Source organism: Cricetulus griseus, chromosome X (genome assembly GCF_003668045.3).
Source record: "Cricetulus griseus strain 17A/GY chromosome X, alternate assembly CriGri-PICRH-1.0, whole genome shotgun sequence".
In the NCBI taxonomy this organism is placed as follows: Eukaryota; Metazoa; Chordata; class Mammalia; order Rodentia; family Cricetidae; genus Cricetulus; species Cricetulus griseus.
The window spans coordinates 15,067,265-15,094,231 of NC_048604.1; the positions used below are offsets into that span (position 1 = coordinate 15,067,265).

The following is a 26,967-nucleotide window of genomic DNA, read 5'->3' on the forward strand; positions in this document are numbered from 1 at the left end:
GACCTCTTTTTTCATTGCTATTACATACATATATGAGTATGTATATACATACATATTCCTAAATACATAAATACAACCTGCTCATTCTCTATGTTACTTGTATGTATGTTTTCAGGGCTGAACATTTGGTATTGAATAACCAATTGGTGTGTTCTTCCCTGGGGAAGACTTTTTCTCTTGCTCTCCTCATTCCTAAGCTGTTACTGGTTTAGGGTTGAGACTTTGTGGGTTTTCCCCTGTTCATGCAACATGTCTGTTGGTCTGTCCTTATCTCAGATTATATCTAGGCAGTCATGTTGGTGAAGTATGCTTCTGCCACTACGAGGAAACAATCTCACAGCAAACCCCTTGATCCTCTGGCTCTTTTCGTCCCCTTTTCTGCAATTATCCCTGAGTTTTAGGTGCCGGTGTTGTATTGTAAATGTATCAGTTGAGACTGAGATCCACATCTATGCTTTCCATTGGCTATGATTTTCTGTAATTGTCTCTGATACAAAAGCCAATTCCCTTGATGAGGGGTGAGGACTACACTTCCCTGTGAGTAAGAGGAGAGGTGAAAGGTAAGTCCCTATTACTGGAGACACCATGCACTTCAGACACAGGACCCAGAATCCCCCCAGCTAGAAGAGACATGAAGGCATCTTCTCTGAGGAAAAAAGCACCATGCAAGCTTCCAAAGGAGGGAAGCAACTCACAACCTTACCAAGCCATGATATCTCTGAGCGTCAATGACCAGTGTGGTTTTATAACGCTAAAGGTGCCGTGGTGGGATGAATGACTTGGCGGTAACCAACAGCTCTCTAATTGGACTTCAGCCACACTCAACAAGAGGGAAACCATGCCTGGTACTGGAAACCTAGCCAACTACCCAGGACTACTGAAGTCATGGATCTTGGTGGAGAACCTAGAACTGCCACCTAACTAAATCCCCCTGTAACATATAGGCTGTGTTCTATAGGCTGTGTTCCCCTAGAGAACCCTCCTCACTCATACCCCATGGAAAATAGAACTCACTTCTCTGTGGGAAAGCCGAGGCACAGTCTGGCTCTGTGTACGGTTTATCAGTGGCAACATGTTTAAAGACTTTTATTAGCATGTATTAATTATAGACAATAATGGATTCCATTGTAACATTTACATACGTATACTGTGCTGGTTACTTTTTGGCAACTAGACACAAATTAGAGTCGCCTGGAGGAGGGCACCTCAGTTGAGGAAAGGCCTCCATCAGACTGGCCTGAAGTCATGCCTGTGCGACACTGTCTTGGTTATTGATTGAAGAGGGAGGACCCAAGTCACTTTGGATGGTGCTCCTTGTGGGCAAGTGGCCTGGGAGGCACAAAAAGCTGGCTCTGACTAAGCTGGCAGACGTCTATTCATAAGCAGCACTACCACATGGCCTCTGCTTCAGTCCCTGCTCCAGGTTTCTGTCTTGAGGTCTTGTCCCAATTTCCCTTTGCCATGGACTACAGCTGTAAACTGAAATCGACCCTTTCTTCCCCAATTTGGGTTTGATTTCGGCCGGCCAGTGTTTAATCCCAGCAACAATAAAGCAAACTAGGACATGTATATAATGTATTTTCACCACACTTGTCCCCCCAGTCCCTTTTCTTGTCCCCCGCTCCTGCTAATTATCCTCCCATCTAGTCCCTCCTTCTCCTGCTGTGTCTTTGTGCGTGTGCCACCTAGTACATTTCATTGGCATCGCATACAGGAGCATCTATGAAGGAGCATTACCGTGAAGGGACCTGCTCCCCTTTCGGCAGCCATAACAGCTGAACACGTGCTTGCCATAAACCTGCCTTGGTCACTTAGAAGTCAGATGCCTGTCTCGTGACAAGGAACCAATCAGAAGTTAGCTGGTGGCGCTATGCTTTACGACCCTGGGTGTGCTTTACAGACAAGCGCACAGCAATGACGTAGAGAGCATAGCAACCACCCTGGGAGGGCCTATGGGCCATAACAACCAGTTGACCAATCAACACAGGGCAAGCCCTCCAAGCCTGGAGGCACACCAATCCTGAGCCTGTGCGTACCCCTAGACACTCCCCTTACGCTGTCCTATAAGATCTCTTGGGAGGCCCTAGGAGCCATCTTTTGCGAGCCATCTGCCATGGTGGGTGGGTGAAAGACCCGAGCTAACATGGGGTTAGCTCGTTAAATTACAATAAAGCCTCGAGCAGTTTGCATCAAGCTCTCGAATCTGCCTGGTGATTGGGGTGACCGAGAACGTGGCCTGGGACCCCAGATACTTGAGTTTTCGGGGGTCTAACAACCGGAGCAAGGGCACCTTACCAGGGGCTAGGTCACTGAAGACAATGTCTCCCTCTCCCCTAGCAACCCTGAAGTGCCTATATAGCCCAAGGGAAGAGTGGAGTCTCCGGAGTCCATAGCTCCTCTCTGAAGGCCCCAACGTGATGGAGATAATACTAGCTAGTGGAGCAACCATGCTGTGCCAGCAGACAGGGTCCCACAACATTCCGCCCCTTCATCTAGCATGTTCTTTCTTCCTGCCCCCTCCTCTGTGGTGTTTCTTGACCGTTAAAGGCAGTAATTTTTTTTATTATTTTAAGTGTGTGTGTGTGTGTGAGAGAGAGAGAGAGAGAGAGGGAAAGGGAGGGGAAGAGAGAGAGGGGAGAAGGGAGGGGGAGGGGGAGAGAGGGAGAGAGGGGGAGGGGAGAGAGGGAGAGGGGGAAAGGGAAAGAGGGAGAGAGAGGGAGAGGAGGAGAGGGAGGGGGAGAGGGGGAGGGAGAGAGCTGAGTGCAGGCTCCCATGGAGGGTAGAGGTGTCAGATCCCCCAGAGCTGGAGTTTAGCCACCGGGGCACCTGACATAGGTGCTTAGAACTGAACTCAAGTACTCTGTAAGAGGAGCAAACACTCTTAACTGCCAAGCCATCTCTCTAGTCAACTCTATTTTTATGGCTATGTTATAGCTCCAGCACCAAGAAAGCTCTGAGTATCTATTATTTAAAAATATTAATAAACTGGATAATTACACACACCTATGTTCTCAGCATTTAGAAGGTAGGGGCAAAAAGACTAGATTCTCAAGGCCAGCCTGGGCTACATATATGAGCCCAGCCTTAAATACACGAGACCCTGTCTGAAAAAAAGAACATTAATAAATAAAACCCTACAGTATGCAAGTTTTTGAAACTGCCTTTTGTTCAACATAATGCTTCATGTTCCATCCAACTTGTTGTATATACCAATCATTAATTTATTTTTGTCATTAAGTGATATTCTACACTATGGATATAGAACAGTTTTAGGCATTTGCCCACAGAAGAACATTTGAATGAGAAGGATGCAGTGTCTTACGCTTGTAGTTTCAGCACTCCAGAAGCATAGGCAGGAGGAATTCCATGAACCTACGCCAGCTTGGGCTATACAGCAAACTCTTGTCTCAAAAAATATTTTATTGTTTTACTTTGGGGCTGTGCAAAATAAATATTCCAGAATATTCACGTATAGGTTCCTGTATTTTCATTTTTCGGGGAAATGCTCACAAATGTAATTATGTGGTAAGTGCTTATTTCTTTTTTTTTCCCCAAGAAGCTGCAAACTGTTTTCAATGCAGCTGTAGCATTTTATTTATTTATTTATTTATTTATTTATTTATTTATTTATTTTGTTTTTTTTTTCGAGACAGGGTTTCTCTGTGTAGTTTTGGAGCCTATCCTGGCACTCGCTCTGGAGACCAGGCTGGCCTCGAACTCACAGAGATCTGCCTGCCTCTGCCTCTGCCTCCCGAGTGCTGGGATTAAAGGCATGCACCACCAACACCTGGCAGCTGAAGCACTTTTGTGACACCAGCAATATTTGAGTCCAGCTTTTCTGTATTCTCAACAGTGTTTTGTGGCATCACTGTTCCTTTATTTTAGCCTTTATTTAATCTATTTACTTGTGTATCATGTATCAGATAAACATTTAGTTATCATTTCTCCAGTGATTAATTAAGCTACACATCTTTTCATGCATGTATTTGATATATAAACATCCCATTTTATTAAATGTCTATTCAGGTATTTTGTCTATTTTCTGTTGGCTTCAACTTGGGGAGGATTTGAGACAAGTCTCACCACTGAAGCTCAGTATAGCCTGGAACTTACTATGCAGTTCAGTTTGGTCTTGAACTCATGGCAATGTTCCTGTTTTGGTCTCCTTATTGCTCAGATTGTAAGAGTGAGCCACCATGAACAGGTGAATTAATTTCTCTCCCACTGTTGAAGGAGTTGTAAGACACTATCAGATATGTGATTTCCTGGCTGTGTTTTTCATTCTCCTGAAATGGGATTTTATGGAGCAAGCATTTTTTTGTTGTTTTTGTTTGTTTGGTTGGTTGGTTGGTTTTGCCATGACACACATGTGGAGCTAGAGGACACTTTTAGGAGTTAATCATTTATGTCCTGGGATGCATTTTTAATTTAGATGAGGCCTAAGCTTCTTTTGTAAATTATAAATACATTTTGATTGTATTTTCTCCCTACTGTAACTCCACCCAGAACCTCCTCACCTCCCTATCCACCCGACTTTACCCCCCCTCTCCTTTTCAAAAATAAACACACAAAAAATGAAAATGAAAGCAAAGAGACCAGTAAGGCAAAAAATGTCAAAACAAAGCAAAGTGAAACTAAAACAAAACAAAACAACAACAAAAACCCCATGGAGTCTGTTTTGTGTTGGCTAACTACTCCTTGGCCTGAGGCCTGCCCTGGAGTGTGGTTGATATACCTAGGGACATCACATTAGAAAAACTGTTTTTCCATTTCCCAGCAGGTATCATTGCAAATACATTGCTAATTAGGGGTGGGACTTCGTGTCCACTTCCCCTTCTCAGTGCTGGGATCTTGTCTGGTTTGAATTTGTGCAGGTCTTGTGCTTGCTGTCACCATCTATGTGAGTCCTGTTGTATTCCTAAGATGCTGTTTCTTTCGAGTCATTCACCACCTCTGGCTGTTACAATCTTTATGGCTCCTCTTCCACATAGATCCTTGAGTCTTGAGGTGAGGGATTTGATAAAGACATCCCATCTATGACTGAGTGCTCTAAAGTGTCTTACCCTCTGCTCATTGCCCAGCTGTGGGTTTCATTGTCAATTGCCATCTACTGCAAGAAGAAGCTTCTCTGATGCGGCTTGAGTGAGCATTGATCTATGGGTATAGTAACATGTCTTTATGAGTCATTTTCTTGCTATATTCCAGTAGCAGAATAGTATTATTAGGTTTCCCCCAGGTTCATAGGCTATCTAGTCTCAGGTACTTGAAAATGTTAGCAGCATCAGCTCTGGGTTCTATCTCATGGAGTGGGCCTTAAATCTCACTTGAAAAAGCGGTTGCTTATTCCCATTAGTATTTGTGTCATTATGCAGCACTATGTCTTGCAGGTGAGTTGCTGTTGAAGGTTACAGGGTCTGTAGCTGGGCAATATTGATGATAATCTTTTTGTTCTTAGCATGTACAGTACCTTTCATGTTAGTCAATAGGGGTGAAGCTTCTAGTTAGGATCCAGCTTGACTTCTACATGTTCAATGCCATAAATAGATGTCTTCAGCAATAACACCTTACCATCAGATTGTGGAGAGTAACCAATTCTGGCTGATATTTTTAATTGGCTATTTTCCTGGTTGCATTTCTTTCTATTTAGGGAAGGAGTTGACATCTTTTGTCCCCTCTCCCTCCAGCCCCCACTCTGTGGCAGTGTCTCAAATTTGTTGTGTTCAATCTGACACATTCCAATATGTAGAAAAAATGATCAAGGCTTCCATAGATGGTCAGTTGCTAAAAACACTTACTGGACAAAGTCTGAGCCAATGGTAAAAGGAAAGGATCAAATCGTAGAAGTTGTTTCCTGGATTCCACACATCACACACACACACACACACACACACACACACACACACACACACACCGCATTCACTCATGCATGCACACACACACATACAAATACACCAATAATAAGAAGAAAGAAAACAGAATCCAAAGCTGGGCATGGTGAGACAGGCCTATAATCTGAGCACTTAGAAAGTGGAGGATGGCTGGGCGTTGGTGGCACATGCCTTTAATCCCAGCACTCAGGAGGGAGAGGCAGGTGGATCTCTGTGAGTTCGAGGCCAGCCTGGTCTCCAGAGCAAGTGGCAGGATAGGCTCCAAAGCCACACAGAGAAACCCTGTCTCGAAAAACAAAAACAAAAAAAAGTGGAGGTTGGAAGATTAGGAGTTCAAGGCCAGCCTTGATCACGTAGTGAGTTTGATACCAATGGGGAGCTACATTGAGACTTGTCTCAAAAAAACACAAATAAATAAATACATGCATGTAATATAAATAAAGATAGCCATTGCATTTATATAGGCAAATGAAACATGACAGATTTGGCCAGTTGTTGACTTTTTGTAGTGGGTATGAAGAAGCTCGTCATAGCATCCCTTTAACTCTCATACACCCTGGAGCCTGGTGAGGTTTGTCCATTTTCCTCCTTTCTGCTGGTTGTAGTGCAAACATGGTTCCTTAAGCTCTTTTTTAAAATTCACAGTCATCTTTCTAAAAAGGAAAAGAAAAGTTCATTGGGACATAATTTATATACTACACAATTCAGCTATTTAAAGTGTATAGTTTGGCAGCTTTCTATATAGTTGTGCAACCATCACCATGTCATTGTTAAAGCATTCTTGTAACCCGTTTCTCCAGCCCGTCCACCTTGCCTCAGCTCTCAAGGACTATGATCTTAGACATGTACCACCATACCAAAGCTTTCGTTTCTTTCTGCCTTCCTTCTTTCCCTCCCTTGTTCTCTCCGCTCCCCTGCTCATGGGTATGGGCATAAGTAAAAATTTAGAAATCTGAACTATCAAGTAGTCAATAGAAAATCATAACATCTTTGTGGGGTTGCAAATATGTACAGTCATTATGGGGAATGATTTGGAGGTCTGTACAAGGTCAGGGTATTGTAGTGGGAGAGATGGAAAAAAAAAGATGTTGCAATTCATGATTCAGGAAGCAGAGCATTTTATGTGATGACAAGGTACAAGATGTAACCTTGCAATTAGTTTGCTAAAGTGACGAGTAGGTGTTCTTTGAAGATAATGAAGTAAATCTGTTTAGATGCAATCAGGCTGAAGACACCTTAGAGCAATTTGAAAAGGAAAAGTTTAGCATAAAGAATGAGCAGCCAGAGAGGCTGAGGAAATGTGCTCGGCAGGGAAAGTGCTTCCCATGTAAGTAAGTATGAGGACCTGGGTTCAATCCCCACAACCCACAGAAAGCTGGGTGTGGTGATGCTATGTGGCTGCAGGCTGGTTTTTTTTTTTTTTTTTTTTTTTGGTCAACTTGACATAAAATAGAGTCACCTGGGAAGAGGGAACTTCAACTGAGCAATTGCCTTCATCACATTGGTCTGTGGGGCTGTCTGCTGGGGGCACTTTCTGCATTACTGAGTGAGTGACAGGAGGGCTCAGTCTACTTCTGGGAAGGTAGTCTTGGGCTGTATCATAAGCAAACTGAGCAACGCACTGGAAGCAAGCTAATAAGCAGTGTTCCTCTATGGTCTTTGCTACAGTTCCTGCCTTGTGTTTCTGCCTTGGCTTCCTGTTATGGTGGACTCAAACCTGTAATATGGAATAAGCATTTTCCTCCCCACTTCTTTTTGGTCATGACTGTATTTCCGCGACAAAGGAGCAAACTGGGACAGCTGTAACCCTGGCTTCTGGAGATTCCAGGCACGTAGTTTCTGGGTCTCACTGGCTAGGTGGGTGAGTCAAAACAAGGGGACCTAGGGTCAGTAAGAGCCTTTGTCTCAAAAATTAATGTGGGGATCAATCGAGATTGCTATCTGAAGTCTAACCCTGGCCTCCACAAGTATAAGTGTAGTTACACACACCTGCCCACGTACCTGCACACGTATGCATACCACACATACAAAGAGGACACAGCCATGTGTGGTGCTTACCTACTGCAATCCAGGACTTGGGAGGTAGAATTCAAGTCTTGCCTGACTACATGAGATCTTATTTCAAAAAGCAAAAAACAAAGGTAGGTATGGTAACTAGCCCCCATAATCCCAGCACGGAGAACTGAATTCCTCATGTTTATACAGCAAACACTATATCCACTGAGCTGTCTCCTCAGCTCCTCTGGCTTCTAATTGTTTTTAGACAGGGTCTCATTATGTAGCTCTGGTTGTCCTGCAACTCACTATGTAGACTTGAACTCACAGAGATCCACCTGCCTCTGCCTCGTGGGTGCTGGGATAAAAGGTGTGTGCCACCGTGCCTGGTTTTGGCTGCCAATTCTTTTTTTTTTTTTTTTTTGGTTATTTGAGACAGGGTTTCTCTGTGTAGCTTTGGAGCCTATCCTGGCACTTGCTGTGTGGAGACCAGGCTGGCCTCGAACTCACAGAGATCCGCCTGCCTCTGCCTCCTGAGTGCTGGGATTAAAGGCATATGCCACCAACACCCGGCTTGGCTGCCAATTTTTATGTTTAACTTTTCCTTTTAAAATTCTTGTAGGGTTTCTTCATCCTTATTGAGCTTCTACTGATTCACTTTGCTAGTCTGAGGGTTACATGGGCTAAAAATTTAAGAAGCTAACAGTATAGAAGATTAGAGACTTGGGTGTTGAAGGACTGGCTAGATGTAAAAGTCATAGTATACGGAAGAAGTAAAGGAAACTCTGAAAGAATGTCGGACTAGCAGATTAGTATAGAATAGTAGATATGATAAACATAATGGGCCATAGCCAATGCCCCTAGGACTGTGATGACCTCCCTTCCAGCCATAGCTGAGACCGAGGCCTTGCTAGAGATCTTGAACAATACTGAGCCAGTAGAGTGTGCTTGGCCATCTGTGGTCTGCAACCACCTGAAAATCTGGGGTGCTTGTTCACAATGGGGGTGTCTCACTTGACACTTGGCTACAGAACCACTCCAGGGTTAGGTCAGGGAAAACTGCTCCCCACCATACATCAAAGCAGCCAGAGCTACAGAAGGGAAGCGTGAAGAAAGCTGGAGCCCAGCAAGAGCCTGTGGAGTGAGGATGTTGCGACCGCCTCCACCAGCAAGGAAGATGCAACGCTGAGACTCTTCCTTAAGCAGTTCACTCAGGAAACTTAAACAATCTTCTGACCCTGGGGAAAGACCCCCCCACAGCTTAAAAGCACTCTTGCCAGCCAGCCCCAGAACGCCATGTGGCTAAGGCGGATAGGCTCTCATTTGCTGATGCAAGTTTGAATCTTAGACCAAGCCAAATAAGGAGTTGTTTATTCCAGAGAGCGCTCACCCTCGGGATGGTGGAAGGTGGAAACCGGCGCCATCTTCTGGCGAGGCGCATCGCAGCTCTCCACAGTTCCCCCTTCTTTATTAAAAAACAGAGCGGGTGAAGATAGAGGCCCGATCCCGGTGTGCAAACATGGGATAATGTATTGGTGACACACTCAAACTCTACGCCTGCGGTGACCCAAACCCATCCCGTACCTATTTTCCCAGGGGAAGGATCTTGGGTACAACCTTCATGCAATCGGGCTTGTCTTCTGAGGGCAGCCTAGCCGCATACAAGCAAACCCTCGTGCAGTGCTTAGCCTCACACCCCGCTTAAGAGAGCATTTTAGTGGCCAACCAGGCCTGGGGGGACTGCCCTGCCTCTATGGCAGTAAAGGCTTGAATAATCATAGCTGCATCGCGCTTTTGCGTAGCTCTAATCCTGCATATACACCACAGGCAGACCAGGGAGACCATAATCAAGAGGCCTGCTAATGCTCCCATGCCCACCCACTCTTTGAAATGATCCATGGCGGAGTTCAACCAGGAAGTCAGGCTGCTCGCAAGGGATAGGTCTATTCGGGTGGAATTCACATGCACGATAGCCAACCTGAGTTCTCTCATGGTGTCTTCAAACTCAGATGACCAATTCTGTAATAGAAACTGAGACAATCTTTTAAACTTCGATTGGTGGTAAAAAGGCGTGGGAAAACCCCTGCATTATACATCACCGGCATAGGTCTTGGGAACACTGACAGTATCCCCCATCTCTGCTCCGCCATCCCCAGTTGACTCATCATGGGAAGGAGCAGAAGCATCACCATGTTGACACTCATGGTGTTCCTCATGTTGGATTTTCCTGATCAATCGTTCTGGCACCCACACCGGATCCTGTTGGTCCTGTGGAAAAACACAAACAGAACCTCGTGCCCATGTCAGCACGGGATCAGGCCAGCGCCAGAGGCCTGTCAGAATATCCTTCCATTTAACCATCCCTTTATCAGGGCCATGTGGATCCTGATGTCTATCAGCCGCAGAACGTCCTTGAGCATCCAGATTTAAGAAATTAATAGTAAATAGGATGAGAGATAGCCTTTCCTTAGGAGTACGGCCGTGGCCTATTCCTCCTTTTTGTTTTTGCAGACATTCCTTTAACGTGCGATGGGCACGTTCAACAATGCCTTGGCCTTGAGGATTATACAGCAATCCATGGAGAAGTGCAACTCCATGTGCTGACAGAATGAAGCAAAAGTCTGAGCCGTATAAGCTGGCCCATTATCAGTTTTTAACTGTTGGGGTTTACCCGAAGCAGCCCAAGCTTCCAGGCAATGAGTGACAACATTGCATGCCTTTTCTCCTGTTAGAGGCGTGGCGTGCATGACACCTGAACAGGTGTCCACAGACACATGTACATATTTTTGACTTCCAAATTCAGATATATGTGTCACATCCATTTGCCACACTCTCAAAGGGAGTAGACCTCTTGGATTCACTCCTACATTGGGTGGATGTTGAAAAATTACACATTGAGGGCAATCTAGAACCACTTGCCGAGCATCAGCTCGAGAGAGATGAAATTTCTGTTGTAGTGCCCTAGTGTTCACATGAAAGGTCCTGTGAAAATCTCTTGCCTTTTCCAAGGTGGAGCTCAAAAATATACATTCCATTCTGGTCCACTGATCGACCTTATCATTACCTTCACTTAATGGTCCTGGCAGACCTGTATGAGCTCTTATATGTTGCACAAAGAAGCAAGCTTTTCTTTGCCAAATTAAATTTTGAAGTTGTTGAAATAAAAGGCAAACTGGACTGGCACTCTTTATAGGCCCAGCCACTTCCAATGTCTTAACAGCATTAACAACATAAGCCGAATCTGAGAGTAAATTAAAGGCAACAGGACAGGCCTTAAAAACTTCTAATACTATTTTTCCACAATCTGAGGGGAGCCAGGTTGAAATTGGTGTAACACAGGCTTATGCCCCTTAGTCATATAGGCTCCACAACCTGTCTTAGAACCATCAGTAAACACATTCAGGGCTTCCACAATTGGTTGAGATGAGGTTATCCTTGGAAATATCACAGGATGTTCCCTAAAAAAAAACCAATAATGGATGTTTAGGATAATGATTGTCTATATCTCCATCAAATCCACACTGCAGGATGGCCCAATCATCAATTGTGGCGCAAAGAATATTAACTTGATGACTGGAATAAGGCACCACAATCATATTGGGGGCTATGCCAACATATTGTAAGCATTGCTGGATCCCGTTTAATGCCAATTTTGCCACTGCAGTGGGATAATACTCAATGGATTTAGCAGGAGATATTTTAGGGTATATCCATAGCAGCGGCCCCTCCTGCCAAAGCAAGCCTGTAGGTTGATAATATGTAGGAAGAATACACATAGTGATGGCTTGTCCTTCTTTACACCTCTGAAGAAAAGCACTTCGTAATCTTTCCTCTACCTTCTGTAGGGCATTTCTTGCTTCAGAAGTCAATTGTCTAGGGGAATCTAGAGCCGAGTCCCCATTCAACACATTATACAAAGGTTTCAACTCATAATTCGGTAGCTTCAAATAACACCTAATCCAATTTATATCTCCTAATAATTTTTGAAAATCATTTAGGGTCTTCAAATTGTCCTTTCTCAATTCTACCTTTTGTGGAATAATACGGTTCTCACTAATCTTTGTTCCCAAATAGTTTACAATTTTTTCTTTCTGAACCTTTTCAGGGGCAATAAATAGCCTTTTTCCTTTCAAGCAACTTTACTAATTTTACATAGGCCTTCTCTAACATTTTTTCTTCCTTAGCAGCCATTAATATGTCATCCATATAATGAAGACATCCTAAAGTAGGAAATTCCTTTCTCAGTGGTCCAATAGCCTCACCAATTTTTCCCATGAAGGGATTGTAAGCTGTCCAGTGTTTGCAAACCAGGGTGCTATTATGTCCACCTGCTCTAAAAAATTATCTAGGGTGCTTCGTTTTAGTTTTAAGCCTTTCGAGTGAAGCAACTCATTTAGGGCCACAAAAATTGGGTGCAAGATCGACGCGCCCATATTTAGCACAACACAAAAATTTCCCCCCTTTTCTCTTTATCTACGGAGAAAGGAAAACTTTATCACCACTCTAGTCACTGTCCGTAAAATTTTGCTTTTTTTTTTTTAAAGATTTTTATTTATTTATTATGTATATAGTATTCTGCCTGCATGTATGCCTACAGGCCAGAAGAGGGCACCAGATCTCATTACAGATGGTTGTGAGCCACCATGTGGTTGCTGGGAATTGAACTCAGGACCTCTGGAAGAGCAGTCGGCACTCTTAACCTCTGAGCCATCTCTCCAGCACCCCCCCATTGCTCTTTTTTTTCTCCCTTTCTTTATTAAAAAACCGCTCCACATGAGGAAACCGGAAGTAAAAGCCCTTCTTTCTGCGTTATTTCTCCTTCATCTGTCAGTGGTAAAACTTAACACCATGCCAGCTAGCAAAGCAGAAAGGATTTGAAAATCCCAGGTCCGTTTGCGGAGAGAGCAGGCATAAAGGCAATCCAGAGGCACAGTCAGAGGCAGTCTGAGAACTGAGGAACTTTGTGGCCATGGTGTTGGATTGTTCCTGTGGCTATCAAAACCAAGCAGATATTGCCAGGGCCTGGGATGAATTAGAAGCTCAGAAGCCAAGCTGCTTCTTTAAGTGTAACCTTCGTCTGCCCGCATCTGAGTCAAGTGGACGACTCTACTGCAGCTCTGCTGAGCTAGAATATCGCGACACAGTTCCACCAGATCTTTGTTTTAACAAGTGCCCAAACAGACTTGTGCTTAAAACAATAAACCAATTGTGACTATTTCAACTGCATAGAAGTAAAGAAAATGGTCTAACAGGTCCCAGTTTTCCTATTAGCCAGCTTTAATGTCTGTTCATATATGCCTCATTTCCTTTAGGTCTTTTTTACTTCTAACAAAATGCTAGCTATTTCAGCTCAAATTCTACCCCCATTCCTTTTTCTCTGTTGCAACCAGGAGGTTATCATCCTGCGCATTCTTGTTTGTCAATCACTGCTTTAGGCAATGGAAAGCCTTTGAAGGGTTTTATCTTTCTTTCTTTCTCCCCACCCCCCTCCACCCCGTAAAGGGTTTCACATAACTCATGCTGGCCTCAAACTTGCTATGCAGGCAAGACTGGCCCTGAATCCCTGATCTTCCGGCCTCTAGCTCCCAAGTGCTGGGATCACAAGTTTGGACTGTCATGTCGAGCCTCTTTGAAGGTGTTGTTTTGTTTTGTAAAGCGGGATGTCACTGGAAGCATAAAACAAAACAGACCAAAACTACTTAACTTGGGTCTTCTGGAGTATTCATCAGAATAGGAGGAGGTAGGCAAACCCTTTAGCAGGTAGATTGAGTGAGGCAGCAAGTAAGATGCTAGACTTGCTTTTTTTGTCCTTGTGCCCTTCTGGGAAGCCTGTCCTGTTCCTGTGACCTCTAGTACCTGCCCTCTCCTTATTTCCCAGCTCATCGGTACCTGCTTCCCAAGCCAGCCTGCGCTCCATGGTTATTCACTTCACCTGGAAGCTTGCCTGCCCTGACAGTATTCTGTGAAAAAGTCTGACTTTCAAATCTCAAGGTTAACAACTATTTCTCTTGCCTTGCTGTGCTGGCTTGTGCCCTCTCAGCCTTTCCTATATTACCTACAGTAATATGCTCTAGCTAAATGTTTAAGCTGAGGTAGAAAGCAGGAAGTGATGGGACACATCTCTCCTCCACTAAAGACACAGGGGCAGAAGGATTACCATGAATTTGAAGCCCACCTGGTCTACATTGTTGAGTTCCAGGCTAGCCAGGGCTATACAGTAAAACCTTGTCTCAACAAAACAAAAAGCAAAACAAGGTAGATTTCTAGCCAGGTGATACTGGACACAAGCCTACTTTGGGCTAAACTCTATTCCTGAAATGACTCAGGCTTTGCCCGTCATCCTAAAATGTTAGCAGTACCTCAATAATACTGCCAGCTTTTGTTTGCCCATGGAGAAAACTTTCCCTGAGCAAGTGTGATACTCTCCAAAATGACATACAAAACTGTGTTTAAATAGGTCATGTCGAGGAATGCAATTTATCAACAAATGGGTTCTGTTTATTTATTTTTTTTTACATAGATTTGGCCATGGATCAAATCCAATTAAAATTTTGATTGACTACATTTATTTTACTTATAAATACAACAAGCTAAAAACACAGAGGTGATATCTTCATTACAGAACTATGGACAGACCCAACATCATTACTGAATCTTAAAAGGTTGGTGTTAAGAAACTACAGAAAGTGCTGAGGCAGGTAAGCATAGGGAGTGATTTAAAAACACGAGACTCTACTTGGCTTGGGCGGTGTGTGCCTCCCTTTGCTAGCAATGCATCTAGTAACATGTTGGCAACCCAGGACCCCCACCAGCTTTAGGCTGCACATATTCCTGCTTTAAAAAATGAAAACATGTCACTCTCTTAAGCAACATTTTGATAATGTTTGATAATCAGGTGTCCTTGAGTATCTCCCCTCCTTTGGCTGCTATCAATCTTGATAGAGAGAAACCTTAATAGAGTGTTTCTTTTGATCTGTGCTGTTGCTTCACTTTTAATAAAGTTTCCTTGATACTTTCACAGTATATGCGAGCCTTTATTTCAGTTCTTTGATTGAGAAATCAAGAACCTGGAAACTCCTGGTCCAGATTATGACCACCAGTAACACTAGTATACTGTAGAATTCCCTTTATGCAAGATCCTTGATAATATAAGCTAACATAAAGGGACTGAAAGCAGATGGGCAGTTACCTGTGATGTGGAGAGAAGGGAGGAGAAAAGGAGTTGAAAGGGCACATTCACACTTTTGAGACTGATAGAAAAAGTTCATCTAGACCAGTGGTTTCCAACCTTCCTAAGGCTATGACCCTTTTTTTGTTTTGTTTTGTTTTTTCAAGACAGGGTTTCTCTGTGTAGCTTTGGAGCCTATTTCCTGGCACTCACTCTGGAGACCAGGTTGGCCTCGAACTCACAGAGATCCACATGCCTCTGCCTCCCGAGTACTGGGATTAAAGGCATGCGCCACCAATGCCCGGCGCTTAAATACAGTTCCTCATGTTGTAGCAACCCCCAAGCATAAAGTTATTTTCATTGCTACTTCATAACTAATTTTGCTACTGTTGTGATTTGTAATGTAAATATCTGATATGCAGGATATCTAATATTCCACCCCTGTGAAAGGGTTGTTCGACCACCAGAGGGGCTGTGATCCACAGGTTGAGGACCACTGATCTAGACTGTGTGTGATTAGAACTAAATAAGTTGGCCTGGAGACATAGCTCAGTTGGTAGAGTGCTTGTCTAGCACGCACAAAGTCCGAGGATCAATCCCAAGCAACCCATAAAGTGGGTGTAGTGCTGCATGCCTATAATCCCAGCACTTGGGAGATGGAGGCAGAAGCGTCAGGAGTTAAAAGCCAGCCTCAGCCACATGGAACTATCCCTATCACTATCACCATCCAAAAGCAGGAAGAGGGGCGACAAGAAAAGGACTGTGAGACTTAGCAGGAAACAGCTATAATTAACTGGGTGCCTCCCATATGTAAGGAGAGATACTGATGGTAAATGCCGTACATCTGCCAACAGAGCTACACAAGTCAACTTTGCCTTATATGTTTCTTTGTGGTATGACTATTTTACCTGGTGCCAAAAATGTTTGAGAATAATGGACCCCTCTTGATCATACTATGGAGAAATTTATGATAATAATACCTCTTCTGGGTTTATGACTATTGCTTGTTTTCAGGTCACCATTTTAAATGCAGAGTGTTTGTTGCTGGAGAAAAGTGAATTTTTCAGTCTGTAGTGTAGACAGAGAACAAGTGCTCTTTTGTTCTCAAGTGCTCTGTCTCTAAGCATATTTCCCTCATTTTCTGTTCTGTGTCTGAGTCTTTGCTGAGGGTACTGCAGCTGGACTGTGGAGTGGAACCAGGTCCAGAAAAAGAATTGCTAAAGAATGCAAGTAAACAGGATGGCAGATGTTATCCTTAGCCTATTTCCCTAAACATAGCTTTTTGGCTACACAGTAAAATGCCATTCTTCCAGCTTCTGCTCATATGCAGTGATGGCTGACAGCAGGGACAATCTTTATTTGCTTGGCAAGTTGTCACCATGTGACTTCACGTGTTTTGTAAGGAAGGAATGATCGTGACACACAAAAACTCTGTGAGATTGTCTGAGGACATCTGGCCAGTTCTGGGAGGAATTTTCTCAACCCACCTAAGTCTTTGAGCTCTGTTTTACCAGCACAGTTCCCCACGAGGCTCAGAGCTGTCTGACCTAAGAGGCAGTTGGCATCTTCCTCCTGACAGAAGCCAGATTTTTCACTGGGGCTAGACTGTATTGACAGTGTTTCCCCTGTCTGCCCCATGCATGTCTCCTTTCCAAGGTTCTCTGCAGTGCTGGTTCACTTGGGCTCCACAAGCAATTACTTACTTTTCTGCCTCCCCAGAATCCTCTTCACTTCCTCTCCTTACAGCTTCTTGCACTGGTGTGTGTTCCTCCCTTAAAAAAAAAACCTAATGAATTTGTTTTTCAGGTTTTGAAAAAAAAAAAAAAAACAGTGATGATGTTATCCCAGGAGTTTGTCCATTCGTTATCATCCCTCTCCATATCTTTGAGTATGATCTCTGTGGTTTAGAAATCCCACGTTCCACTGTTGTTAAAGAAAAGTTGCCTTAAACCTTTGCCCTGCAAGCACCAGAAGAGAGCTCATAAAAAGGAAGACAGCAGCAGATGCAATCACGGATGTGGCTTAGTCCTTGCAGCTGCCCCGGAGAGCTGTTCAGAGTGTGCGAGCCCCAGTCATGAATCCAGAAGAACGCGTTGTGACTTGGCTTATATCTTTGGGAGTTTTAGAATCTCCCAAAAAGACCATCTGTGATCCAGAGGAGTTCCTGAAGTCCTCGCTGAAAAATGGGGTAGTATTGTGTAAACTCATCAACAGACTTCTGCCTGGTTCGGTGGAGAAGGTAAGGTCGTTTTGCAGTGTCTTTGGGATTGCTTTCCACCATGGAGCAGCACTAATAGCATTCGTGAGATTTTTTTTTTTTTTCTATTGCCGGGTCATGGGAATCCCCTACTTCAATGTCTTTCTAAGAGTTAGGCATTCTTTTGTTTAATTGTACTTGTACTTTGAAAAAGTCAGAAAATGAAATTTTATCCTTCAGTAATTGGCCCCCAAATGTTACCCTACTAAAAACCTGTTACACCCCTGGCAATCCGGGATGGGAGGACACGCTTATCATGTACGACTCCGCTGTGTTGTGGAGATACATGTTAAACTTCCCTGTGTACTCCGGACATGTTTTGAACTTTGGGTACATGAGTCTGTGGAATAATGAAATAATTTGCAGTAGATCTTTCCAGTGTTTGGGAGTTTGTCCAAAAATTGATGCAGACTTCCTTTCTTAAAAAAAAAAAAAGATCCATTGAAGAAAAGTCTGTTCACAGAAGTCAGTGTTACATAAAACTCACAAAAACCAAAGAGAAACCAAGGGTGTGCATTGAATACAATGAGCATGCAAAGAGAAAGTAAACCTTGCTAAAAAATGTCAAGATTTTGGGGGTTGGAAGCCCATGTTTTAACAGTGGATGACTTCTAAAGTAGGCACTTTTGTGGCGTTAAAGGTAGAGTTTGTAGGATTCTTTTCTCAAGGTTATTGTGGAATGTGACTGTAAGTAAGGCTTCTTTTGCCTTTTGGAATCAGTTCTATTTTTATTGAACAAGTGTACTTGCTTATAATTTCTTAAACTGGAGAAACAGTGATTAAACTGGTGATAAGATGCAGAGTGACATGATAAAATGTAGTGTCCAGTCAAAGTGAAATATAATATCAACAAATTATCATGAAGAGTACAGGGAGGTAAGCAGTGTGGCCTGTTCGCATGAGAGCGGGAACTAAACTAAATATATATCAGATATATCTTAGTCTCTCCAGTTTGCTATCCCCACAACTGACTTGAGGGTACAAGGACACTTTTTTTTTTTTTTTTTAGTAGAAACAGCTTGCAGACATTTGAAACAAAAATCAACCGTTTAGGCATTTGCATCACTTCCTTCAGTGGTCAATTCTCTTCCTGGATGGAGAGCAGGGCTGCCCTCTGCCTTCAAAAGCCGCCCATATCTAGTTATCTGCAAATGATGGTGATCATTTGTCATGGCTTAGCAATGTCGAAGTGACTCCGTTTGACTCTTTCTCTAGTATTGTCTGGAGCCCCAAACTGAGGCCGACTGCATCAACAACATCACTGACTTCCTGAAAGGATGCACACCGCTTCAAGTGGAAGTAAGCTAACCTAACTTGCCTTTCATTTTGCCATTATTTTCTGCTTGGTTAATAATAAAAAAAAAAGGTCTGTGAAAAGTATATGATTGATTTTCACTGCCAGTAGCCACAAAGATAAGCAGAGGCGGCCCTTTAGAAAACCCAGAGTTGATACTGGTGATCCCCAGTGGTGCATTGCTTGTGTGTGTCTTTCAGAACCTGATTCTAAACAAAGCAAAATAATTAACTGGGAATGGTGGCACACACCTATAATCTGCAATACTAACGTGGTGGAGGCAGGAAGATCAGAAGTTCTAGGCCATCCTTGGCTATACATTTAAGTTTGGAGCCAATTTGGGCTACATGAAACTCTCAACGACAACAACAAAAACAAGCAAACAAAAAAGAAAAGCAGAACCAAAAAGGAAAGAATAAAAAAATAACCAAAAATGCAAAAATGATGACTTTTAAATGCAGCTTCTCTTCAGGTGACCAAACGTTTTGTGGGTGTGCTTCCTTATTAATGGGGGGAAAGTGAGTCACTGCCTAGAGCAGAGGGTCTCAGCAAGCTGCATTCAAATAATGTAAAAAAGAAATGGCCCAGTGCCAAATGATCAGCCCCGAAAACATGCATACAAGCAACATTATACTGACTGAGAAGGTTGTATTTAGGCCATGAATTTAAAGGAGAGTGGGGAGGGGTATGCAGGAGGATTTGGAGGGAGAAAAAGAAACAGAGAAATGTAGTAATAAAAAGGAAAGAAAGGAAGCAAGAAAGAGAGAAAGAAAGAAAATCTTGAGAAAAAAAAACAGAAAAAGAAATGGCCCTTGTGCTCCCATTTTAACACTTCAGAGCAGAGGTAGTCCTTGGAAAATGGCAAGAACCTGGCCTTCATGTCAAAACTGTATTTAAGCAGAGCAGGAGATGCAGATCAGCAGTAGAGGCTTGCTTGCAATGCACAAGGCCCTGGATGCAATCCCCAGCACCAAAACAAAAACAATGAATAGCAATAGAAAAAGCCCAAGCCACATTAAACCTCATGATGAAGTCTACTGCATGCATACGTAGCATTACCGAAAAACAGTGCAATACTTCTGTGTGTGTCAAGGTGCTTTTTTTTTTTTGTGCTTCCATGTTGTTTTTGTGGCTCGGGGACTGGATCTTTCTATTACATGGTATCTTACATGGAGCCTCACCTTCGTGCCTCTCCTAATGCTTTTGTCTGTGAAATAGACTAACACTAACCACCTCATGAGGTTGTTTCAGGGTCTAGTGAGATATTGCTTAATTATGTAGGCTTAAGAAAGTCAGTGCCCTAAAATGTGTGAGATAATTTCTGTATTATCTTCAGCTCAGGGCCAGGTCAGAGGTGCTCTCCATTAGGAAACAAGTATTATCCATGGGCTAGCAGCAGGAGTTTGAACATGGACTCTGGTGCTAGACTTCTTGGGTTTAAATCTCAGTTCATGCTCACTGGTGACACTACAACCTTGCAATTTGCTATTTAACTGTGCTTCTATGCCTTGGCCTCTCCACCTATAAAATAACAATGCTGGTGGCACTTGCCGGTCTATTGATATTGGTATGAAATTTCAATGAATTAATACCTGTAAAACCCTGGGATGAGATGCAGGGGCATATTATTCTTCAAGTAGCTATTTATTTTTGTTGTTACTATTATCTTTATTAGCTGTTGTCTCAGCTAAACTTGGTTTCCTTCAAAAATTTTCTTAAAACGAGCTGGGTGTGGTGCTACAAAACTTTAATCTCAGTACTTGGGAGGCAGAGGCAAATGGATCTCTGTGAGCTTGACGCCATCTTGGTCTGTAGAGATAGTTCCAGGCCAGACTGGGCTACAATGTGAGACCTTGTCTTGAAACCAGTTTTTTTTTTTTCTTGAAGCAAATCCTAATCTAAAGCTACATCCATGTCAGAATGTCTTATTCCAATCTTCCCTACTTCCCAGTCTGAGAGACTCGCTTACCCGTCTTGAGGTTCGCGGTCCATGTGGCTTTAGAGCATGTGGTATCATTATAGGATGCTGTCTACTGTGGAACAGACCCTGACATTTCTTGTTTGGTTCTTCAAATAAAAACATGGTGAAGTTGCCAGTGATTTCTGTGCTGAAGCTGCCAGAAGGTGTACTGTGCTTCTTTGCCGTTCTAAGAATACTGGATGCTACAGAGACACCTCCTGCTGCTCCGCTGCTGGGGGCTCCCTGATAACTAAAGATTATTCCTTTAAGCACAAATGCTTACAAGAGTTTTCAAAAAATCAGAAAACTTATTATCCAATTTGGGTAGAAATACTAAAAACTATATCAGACTGACATGATATGAACATTGTAATAAAAGAATATCTGACATTGTGATTATCATGTTCCTTCTGTAGCCTCATAGATGTGTGCGTGTGTGTGTGTGTGTGTGTGTGTGTGTGTGTGTGTGTGTGTGTGTGTGTGTGTGTGTGTGTTTAGTGTGTACATGTGATATACATACATTGTGTGGGGTACATGTGTAGGCTACAGTCAAAGTGGGTGTCTTCTATCTCTCTCCAGGTTACCTAAACCATGTTGAAACAGTCTAGATCTTATATATGTGCAGCTGAGTTCTAGAAAGTTCTCTCTCTTTCTTCCCTTCTTTCAGAAATAAAAATCTCTCAGTGGCCCCGGCAGCTTGCTGTTTTAGATAAAGTGTCTGGCTGGTCATCAAGCCCCCACCTACCCAGCAGCATTGCATCGGGATTGTAGGCAGCTGCTGACATGCTCAGCTTTTACATGGATGCTGGGGACCCAAACTTTGGTCCTCCTGTTTTCACAGCAAACACTTTATCCCTGGAGCCATCTCCCTTTCTTCATAAAGTGACTTGGCATCATTGTCCTCTGTTTTTTCTCATCTGTATGCTAGGGACTAACAATATTTACTACAGAGGGCTTTAGACACACACACACACACACACACACACACACACACACACACACACACACACACACACACACGCACACACACGGAGTGTCTGGATGTTCTGTCTTCAATGTATGTGTGCCTGGTACCTGCAGAGGCTAGAAGAGAGCATCAGATCCCCTGAAACTGGAGTTGCAGATGATTGAGATTGCCACATGGGTGCTGGAAATTGAACCTGAGTCCTGTGCTAGAGCAGCCAGTGCTCTTAACCCCAGCCTGACTGAAGAAGATTCTTAAATTATTTTTTAAAGTGAGCATTCAGCGTGGAGGCTTTCATTACAGAGAACTATTTTATGGGTGGAATGAAAGAGTGTGTCTACAGCTCTTAAAGTAGCATTGCGTCTAAACACTAGTCCTACTGCTTACTGTTACCTTGTGACTAAGCGCTCTTTGTACTGTCATGCACAAAACTGAGTCACTCACAGAGCCCTCAGGGAAGGCACATAGAATCATCCCAGAAGGAATGAGACTGAAAGCTGAGCTGGAAAGCACGGAGCAGCCAAGTATGTGGCCAGTCCAGTCTCCAAGCTTCCAGGCAGCTGAAAAACAGACCTGTACAGAAGTATTCACAAAGGTCACAGGGAGAGAGAGGTGTGTGTGTGGGGGGAATCTCAGGCACCAAGTACTTAAAACAGTGTGTGGCGTAGGGCATGCCTGGTGGATCTGAGTTAACTTTGTAAAGTTCTAAAAGTATGAAATGCAAGACGAGGGCTTGACTCTTTCCCAGAGCACACAATCATTTATCTGAAGAAAGGCTGCCAGTTTGAATCCATAACGCTGACTCAGAGAGGTGGTGACTGAGTATTGGGTTCAGAGGTACAGGGACCACATTACAGGACTGTAATCACCTGGCCTCCTCAGATGTACTCTATCTTCTGTTGACTGTGGGTATGAGAGTTTAGGGTCTCTACTGGTTCATACAGCTAATAACAGAAAAATCTGGAAAATAAGAACTCCTAACTTTCATGCTATCCTTTGAGACTTTTTTTAAAAATAAATTTTGATGAAGACAGATTCGCTTTTTAGTTTTGTGGGTACATGTATGCGTGCATGTGTCTGTGTGTCTGCCTCAGTGTGTGTATATGTGTGTAGGTCAGAGAGTATCTTTCAGTAATTAATTCCTCTGCCCTGTTGAGGCAGGCTCTGCCTCATTTTTGCTGTTGAGTCGTGCCCTCCAGGCTAGTTTATCAGAGAGCCCTCCCAGTAGTGTTTTCTCATCTTTACTTCTCATCTCACTGTAAGAGCACTGGGGTTACGGATGTTCATCAAGACATCTGGCTTTGTATTCTCAATTAAAAATGTCGTTTATGTGTATGGGTGGTTTGCCTGCATGTATGTTTGTGTACCATTTGCATGCCCGGTGTTCATTGACTATAGAAGAAGGTGTCAGATCCCCTGGAACTGTAGTTGCAGATGGTTGTGGACCACCATGTGGGTATAGGGGACTGAATCCAGGTCCTCTGTGAGAGAAGCCAGTGCTCTTAACTACTGAGCCATTGGGTTCTAGACATCCAATTTAGGTTGTCATGCTTGCTCAGCAAGCATTTTCACTCACTGAGCAATCTCCCCAACTCTCATCTTTTTTTTTTTTTTACATTGACTTTTAGTGTCGTCTGAGAAACATTTGCACAATCAAAGGTCATGAATAGTTGTGTTTTCCTCTAAGAATGTTGTCACAAATGGAGGTTCTTTCCTTCTCCTATGTGAGGTTTTGGGATTGAATTCAGGCTTGGCAGCTAATGACTTTACTCATGGGGCCATTTTACTGGTTCCAAGTTAATTCTTCTAGATGTGGGCATGTAGTTTTCTAATTACCAGTTCTTGAAAAGACTATTTTCTTTCCTTAGTTGATTAACGTAGTTCTGTAACAGCTTTTTTTATTTTTCTTTTTTTTTGGGGGGGGCGGGGAGGTTTCGAGACAGGGTTTCTCTGTGGCTTTGGAGACTGTCCTGGAACTAGCTCTTGTAGACCAGGCTGGTCTCAAACTCACAGAGATCCACCTGCCTCTGCCTCCCAAGTTCTGGGATTAAAGGCATGCGCCACCAACGCCTGGCTGTAATAGCTTTTAAAGTCAGAAAGTGTGGGTCCTCCAACTTGTTTTTTAGTTTCAAAACCATTTTGGAACACTCTAGATCCTTGACTGTACGGATGAGTTTTATATCATCTGCCTATACTTCCTTTTCTATTTATTTATCCATCTATCCATCCATCTATCTGTTTTGTTTTGTTTTGTTTTTTGAGGCAGGCTTTCATTATAAAGTCCTGACTGCCTGGAAGTTGCTATGTAGAGCAGGCTAGCCTTGAACTTGCAACAAATCCTTCTGTCTCTGCTTCCTGACTTTTGGGATTACAGGTGTGTGCCAGTATATCTGTTTCCATTTCTTAAAAATAGCCAGCTAAGGCCTTTGCAGAGACTGCGTTTAATTTACAGATCACTTTGAGGAATCATCTTCTCTTACTAACAGCTTTGAATCTGTGAACATGGTTATCTTTCCACATACCTATGTCTTCTTTAATTTCATTCTATCTTGTTTTTATAGTCTCTAGCATATGTGTGTCTTATACCACTTTGGTTCAACTTTTTGCCCCAAGTATTTTATACATTTCCTGTTCAAAATAAGGTCTCATGCAGCCTAGTCTTGACTTATATTATGTATCTATGAAGCTAAGGATAACCCTGAACTCTTGAACCCCCTGCCTCTTCTCCAAGTGCTGGGATACACTTCTAGATGCTATTATGTATACAATGTTTTTTAAGTATTTGTGTCAGTCCCACATTTAAAAGGCAGAGGCAGTAAGACCCTTGCAAGTTTCAGATCAATGTCTACTACATAGTGAGACCCTAACTAAAAATTCAGTTGTGTGTGTGTGTGTGTGTGTGTGTGTAAGTGAGTGAATGTGTGCATGTGTGCTCACTTGCTTGTTTGTATGTGTACCACATGCATATTGGTGTCTGTAGAGCCCAGAAAAGGGTGTTGGAACCCCTGGAACTAGAGTAGTTGTATGTGGTTGTGAGCTACCTGATTTGGATGCTGGGAACCAAACCCAGGTCCTCTGCAAGAGCAGGAAGTGCTCTTAGCTGCTGACTCATCTCTCTCTCTCTCTCTCTCTCTCTCTCTCTCTCTCTCTCTCTCTCTCTCTCTCATGCACATGCACACGCACACACCTTTTTGAATTTCAGTTCATTTCTTTTCTTCTCTGTTCCTTTTTTTTTTTTTTTTTTTAGACATGGTCTCACATAGCCCAGGCTGGCCTCAAACTCACATTAGTTGAGAATGACCTTGAACACTGGTCTTTCTTTTCCCACCTCTGGGCAGCCCCACACCCAACTCAGAATTGTCTTCTTAATTTGGCTTTGGCGCATTCCTTGGTAGTGCATAAAAATACAATTAATTTTTAATATTTATTTTGTAACTTTCAACTTTTCCCAGTTTGTTTTTGAGCTCTAACAGTTTCTTTGTGGATTTCTTACAATTTTTGTTATGCAAGGTTATGTCTTCTATGAATAAGGATTCTTGTACTTCTTCCTTTTGGGTCTGGACAACTTTATTTCTTTATTTCTTTTTCTGTGCTACTTTGTCAGGCTAGAACCTCTAGTGCATATTGAGTAGAAGTGGTAGGAGCAAGATGTTGTTGTTTTGAATCTCTTTACTGTTTAGTGCAGCATATTGAAGGCCAGCTCTCCATGGACCTTCCAAGGATTCTTCTGTTTCTACCTCCCATCTTGCCATGGAGCACTAAGATTACAGATGTGTGCTGTTGTGTCTGGCTTTACATCAGTTCTGGGGATTTGAACCCAGTTTCTCATGCTTGTATGGCAAGCATTTTACCTACCGTGGCACAATCCCCACCCCAGTTTCCTTTGTGCATTTCATGCTTCTATTGAGAAGATCATTAATTTAGGCTCTGTAATAGTTATGCATTACATTGATTGATATTCATATGTTGCATCAATCTTTCATTCCTGTGATAAATCTCAGTGAGTTACATTGTATATGTATATATAATTTTGTGTGCATTTTTTTATTTTTCTTGGAGAATCTTTCATCATAGAAATGAATTACTCTGTCATATTTTGATATATAATGTCAAATTCCCCTACAAAAATGCTCTACCAACTTACATTTCCACCAAAAGCATAGAAAGTGTTCTCTTCCTCATGTCCCTGTCAACATTGCACATTATTTATCTTTAAAGTTTGCCCAAGTGATGGATGAAATAGTATTTCTTTTTGCTATAATTTATATTTCATGATTCCAAATGAATTTGGACATACTGTCACTCCTTAAAAGAAATTTGTATTTCTTCTTTGTAAGCTAAGTCGATCTTTTTCATTTTCTCAAAAGATGGAGGAGGCAGGAAGGCTAGCCAGCCAAGTCAAAACTATATAGAATATATGAAAATGGTTCTGATTTTTAGGTAAAGTCACTAACAAGACCAGGAAGTTGCTCAACAATATGCACAGGATCTGATCAGTTGACAGTGTCCTCTGGCTGTACTGTTTGACAATAGCCATGTGAATACTGGTCTGTGGAAGCTCTGGCCCAGGGACTTTTCCTTTATTCCCAGTAGATACTTTCCCTCCATCATCTTCTACTACTGTGTCCTGCCTAGGACACACTCCCATCTTCCTTTTGCTGAAATAGACATGTCTTCTGCCTCTGTACCCAGCTTACTTTGTAAAAAAACAAAAACAAAAACCCAAAAATACCTTTTGTTCATGGGAGCGTTATTGAATGAATATGTCATTCAAATAGTCTCTCCCTGTCTCTCTCTCCCTCTCCCTTTCCATCCTTCCAATATCAGCTAGCAACAGTATGGTTTTTCTCTGCTCCACCCTCCTATTCCCTCCTGACTTCTTCAGTCACTCTATCTGCTTTGTCACCATAAAGCACGGGTGCTCTCCCTAAAGTGAAGCCTGTGACATGGATGGCTTGCCACTTCCCAGGGACTGTTCTGCAGGGAAGCTGTCCTAGAAGTTAGGCAGCTTTACCAATCAATTTTCATGAGTTAAAGTTTCATCTGCCACCTTCCTACTCTAGGTCTAGGAAAGTAGAAGTAGGTCAGACCACTAGCTAATGGCACAATGGACTTCTTCAAGCCCTGGCAGGGGTACTTGTGTGAAGTCAGAATTCCTCTCTCTAGGCCTCTTGCTGTGTAGCCTTGGCTGGCCTGGAACTCCCTATGAAGTCCAAGCTGGACTTGAACTCATAGAGATCTATCTGCCTCTGCCTCCTGGGAGTATTGGTATTAAAGGCGTGCGCCACCACACCCAGCTAAGAAGCTTGCGTCGAAGTTGGAGAATGTCTCATGGCCCCTTTCCATCTGTTTCCACGGAGCAAAGCATCCGCTCAATTTGACTAGCAGGAAGGCTAAAAAGCGTTTTGGCACCCCTTTTTCTTTATTAGTTGAGCCAATGT

At 42.9% G+C, this 26,967-nt stretch overlaps 1 protein-coding gene and 1 long non-coding RNA gene across 2 annotated transcripts in view; one reads left to right on the forward strand and one right to left on the reverse strand.

The window, feature by feature from the left end:
- Positions 1-6,315: 6,315 nt before the first annotated feature.
- LOC107979091 lies at positions 6,316-16,870 on the reverse strand. The gene is made up of 3 exons (XR_003488502.2): positions 16,755-16,870; positions 9,274-11,341; positions 6,316-6,541 (listed from the first exon to the last, which is right to left on the reverse strand). It is a non-coding gene; the product is annotated as an uncharacterized LOC107979091 (long non-coding RNA).
- Positions 16,871-16,970: 100 nt separating this feature from the next.
- Positions 16,971-26,967, forward strand: part of Arhgef6 (Rac/Cdc42 guanine nucleotide exchange factor 6) — a 113,524-nt gene continuing 103,527 nt past the window's right edge. The window contains exons 1-2 of the mRNA XM_027433420.2: positions 16,971-17,290; positions 18,524-18,607. Coding sequence (XP_027289221.1) covers positions 17,126-17,290; positions 18,524-18,607 — 249 coding nt within the window. The 5' untranslated portion in view covers positions 16,971-17,125. The remainder of the gene's footprint in view (positions 17,291-18,523; positions 18,608-26,967) is intronic.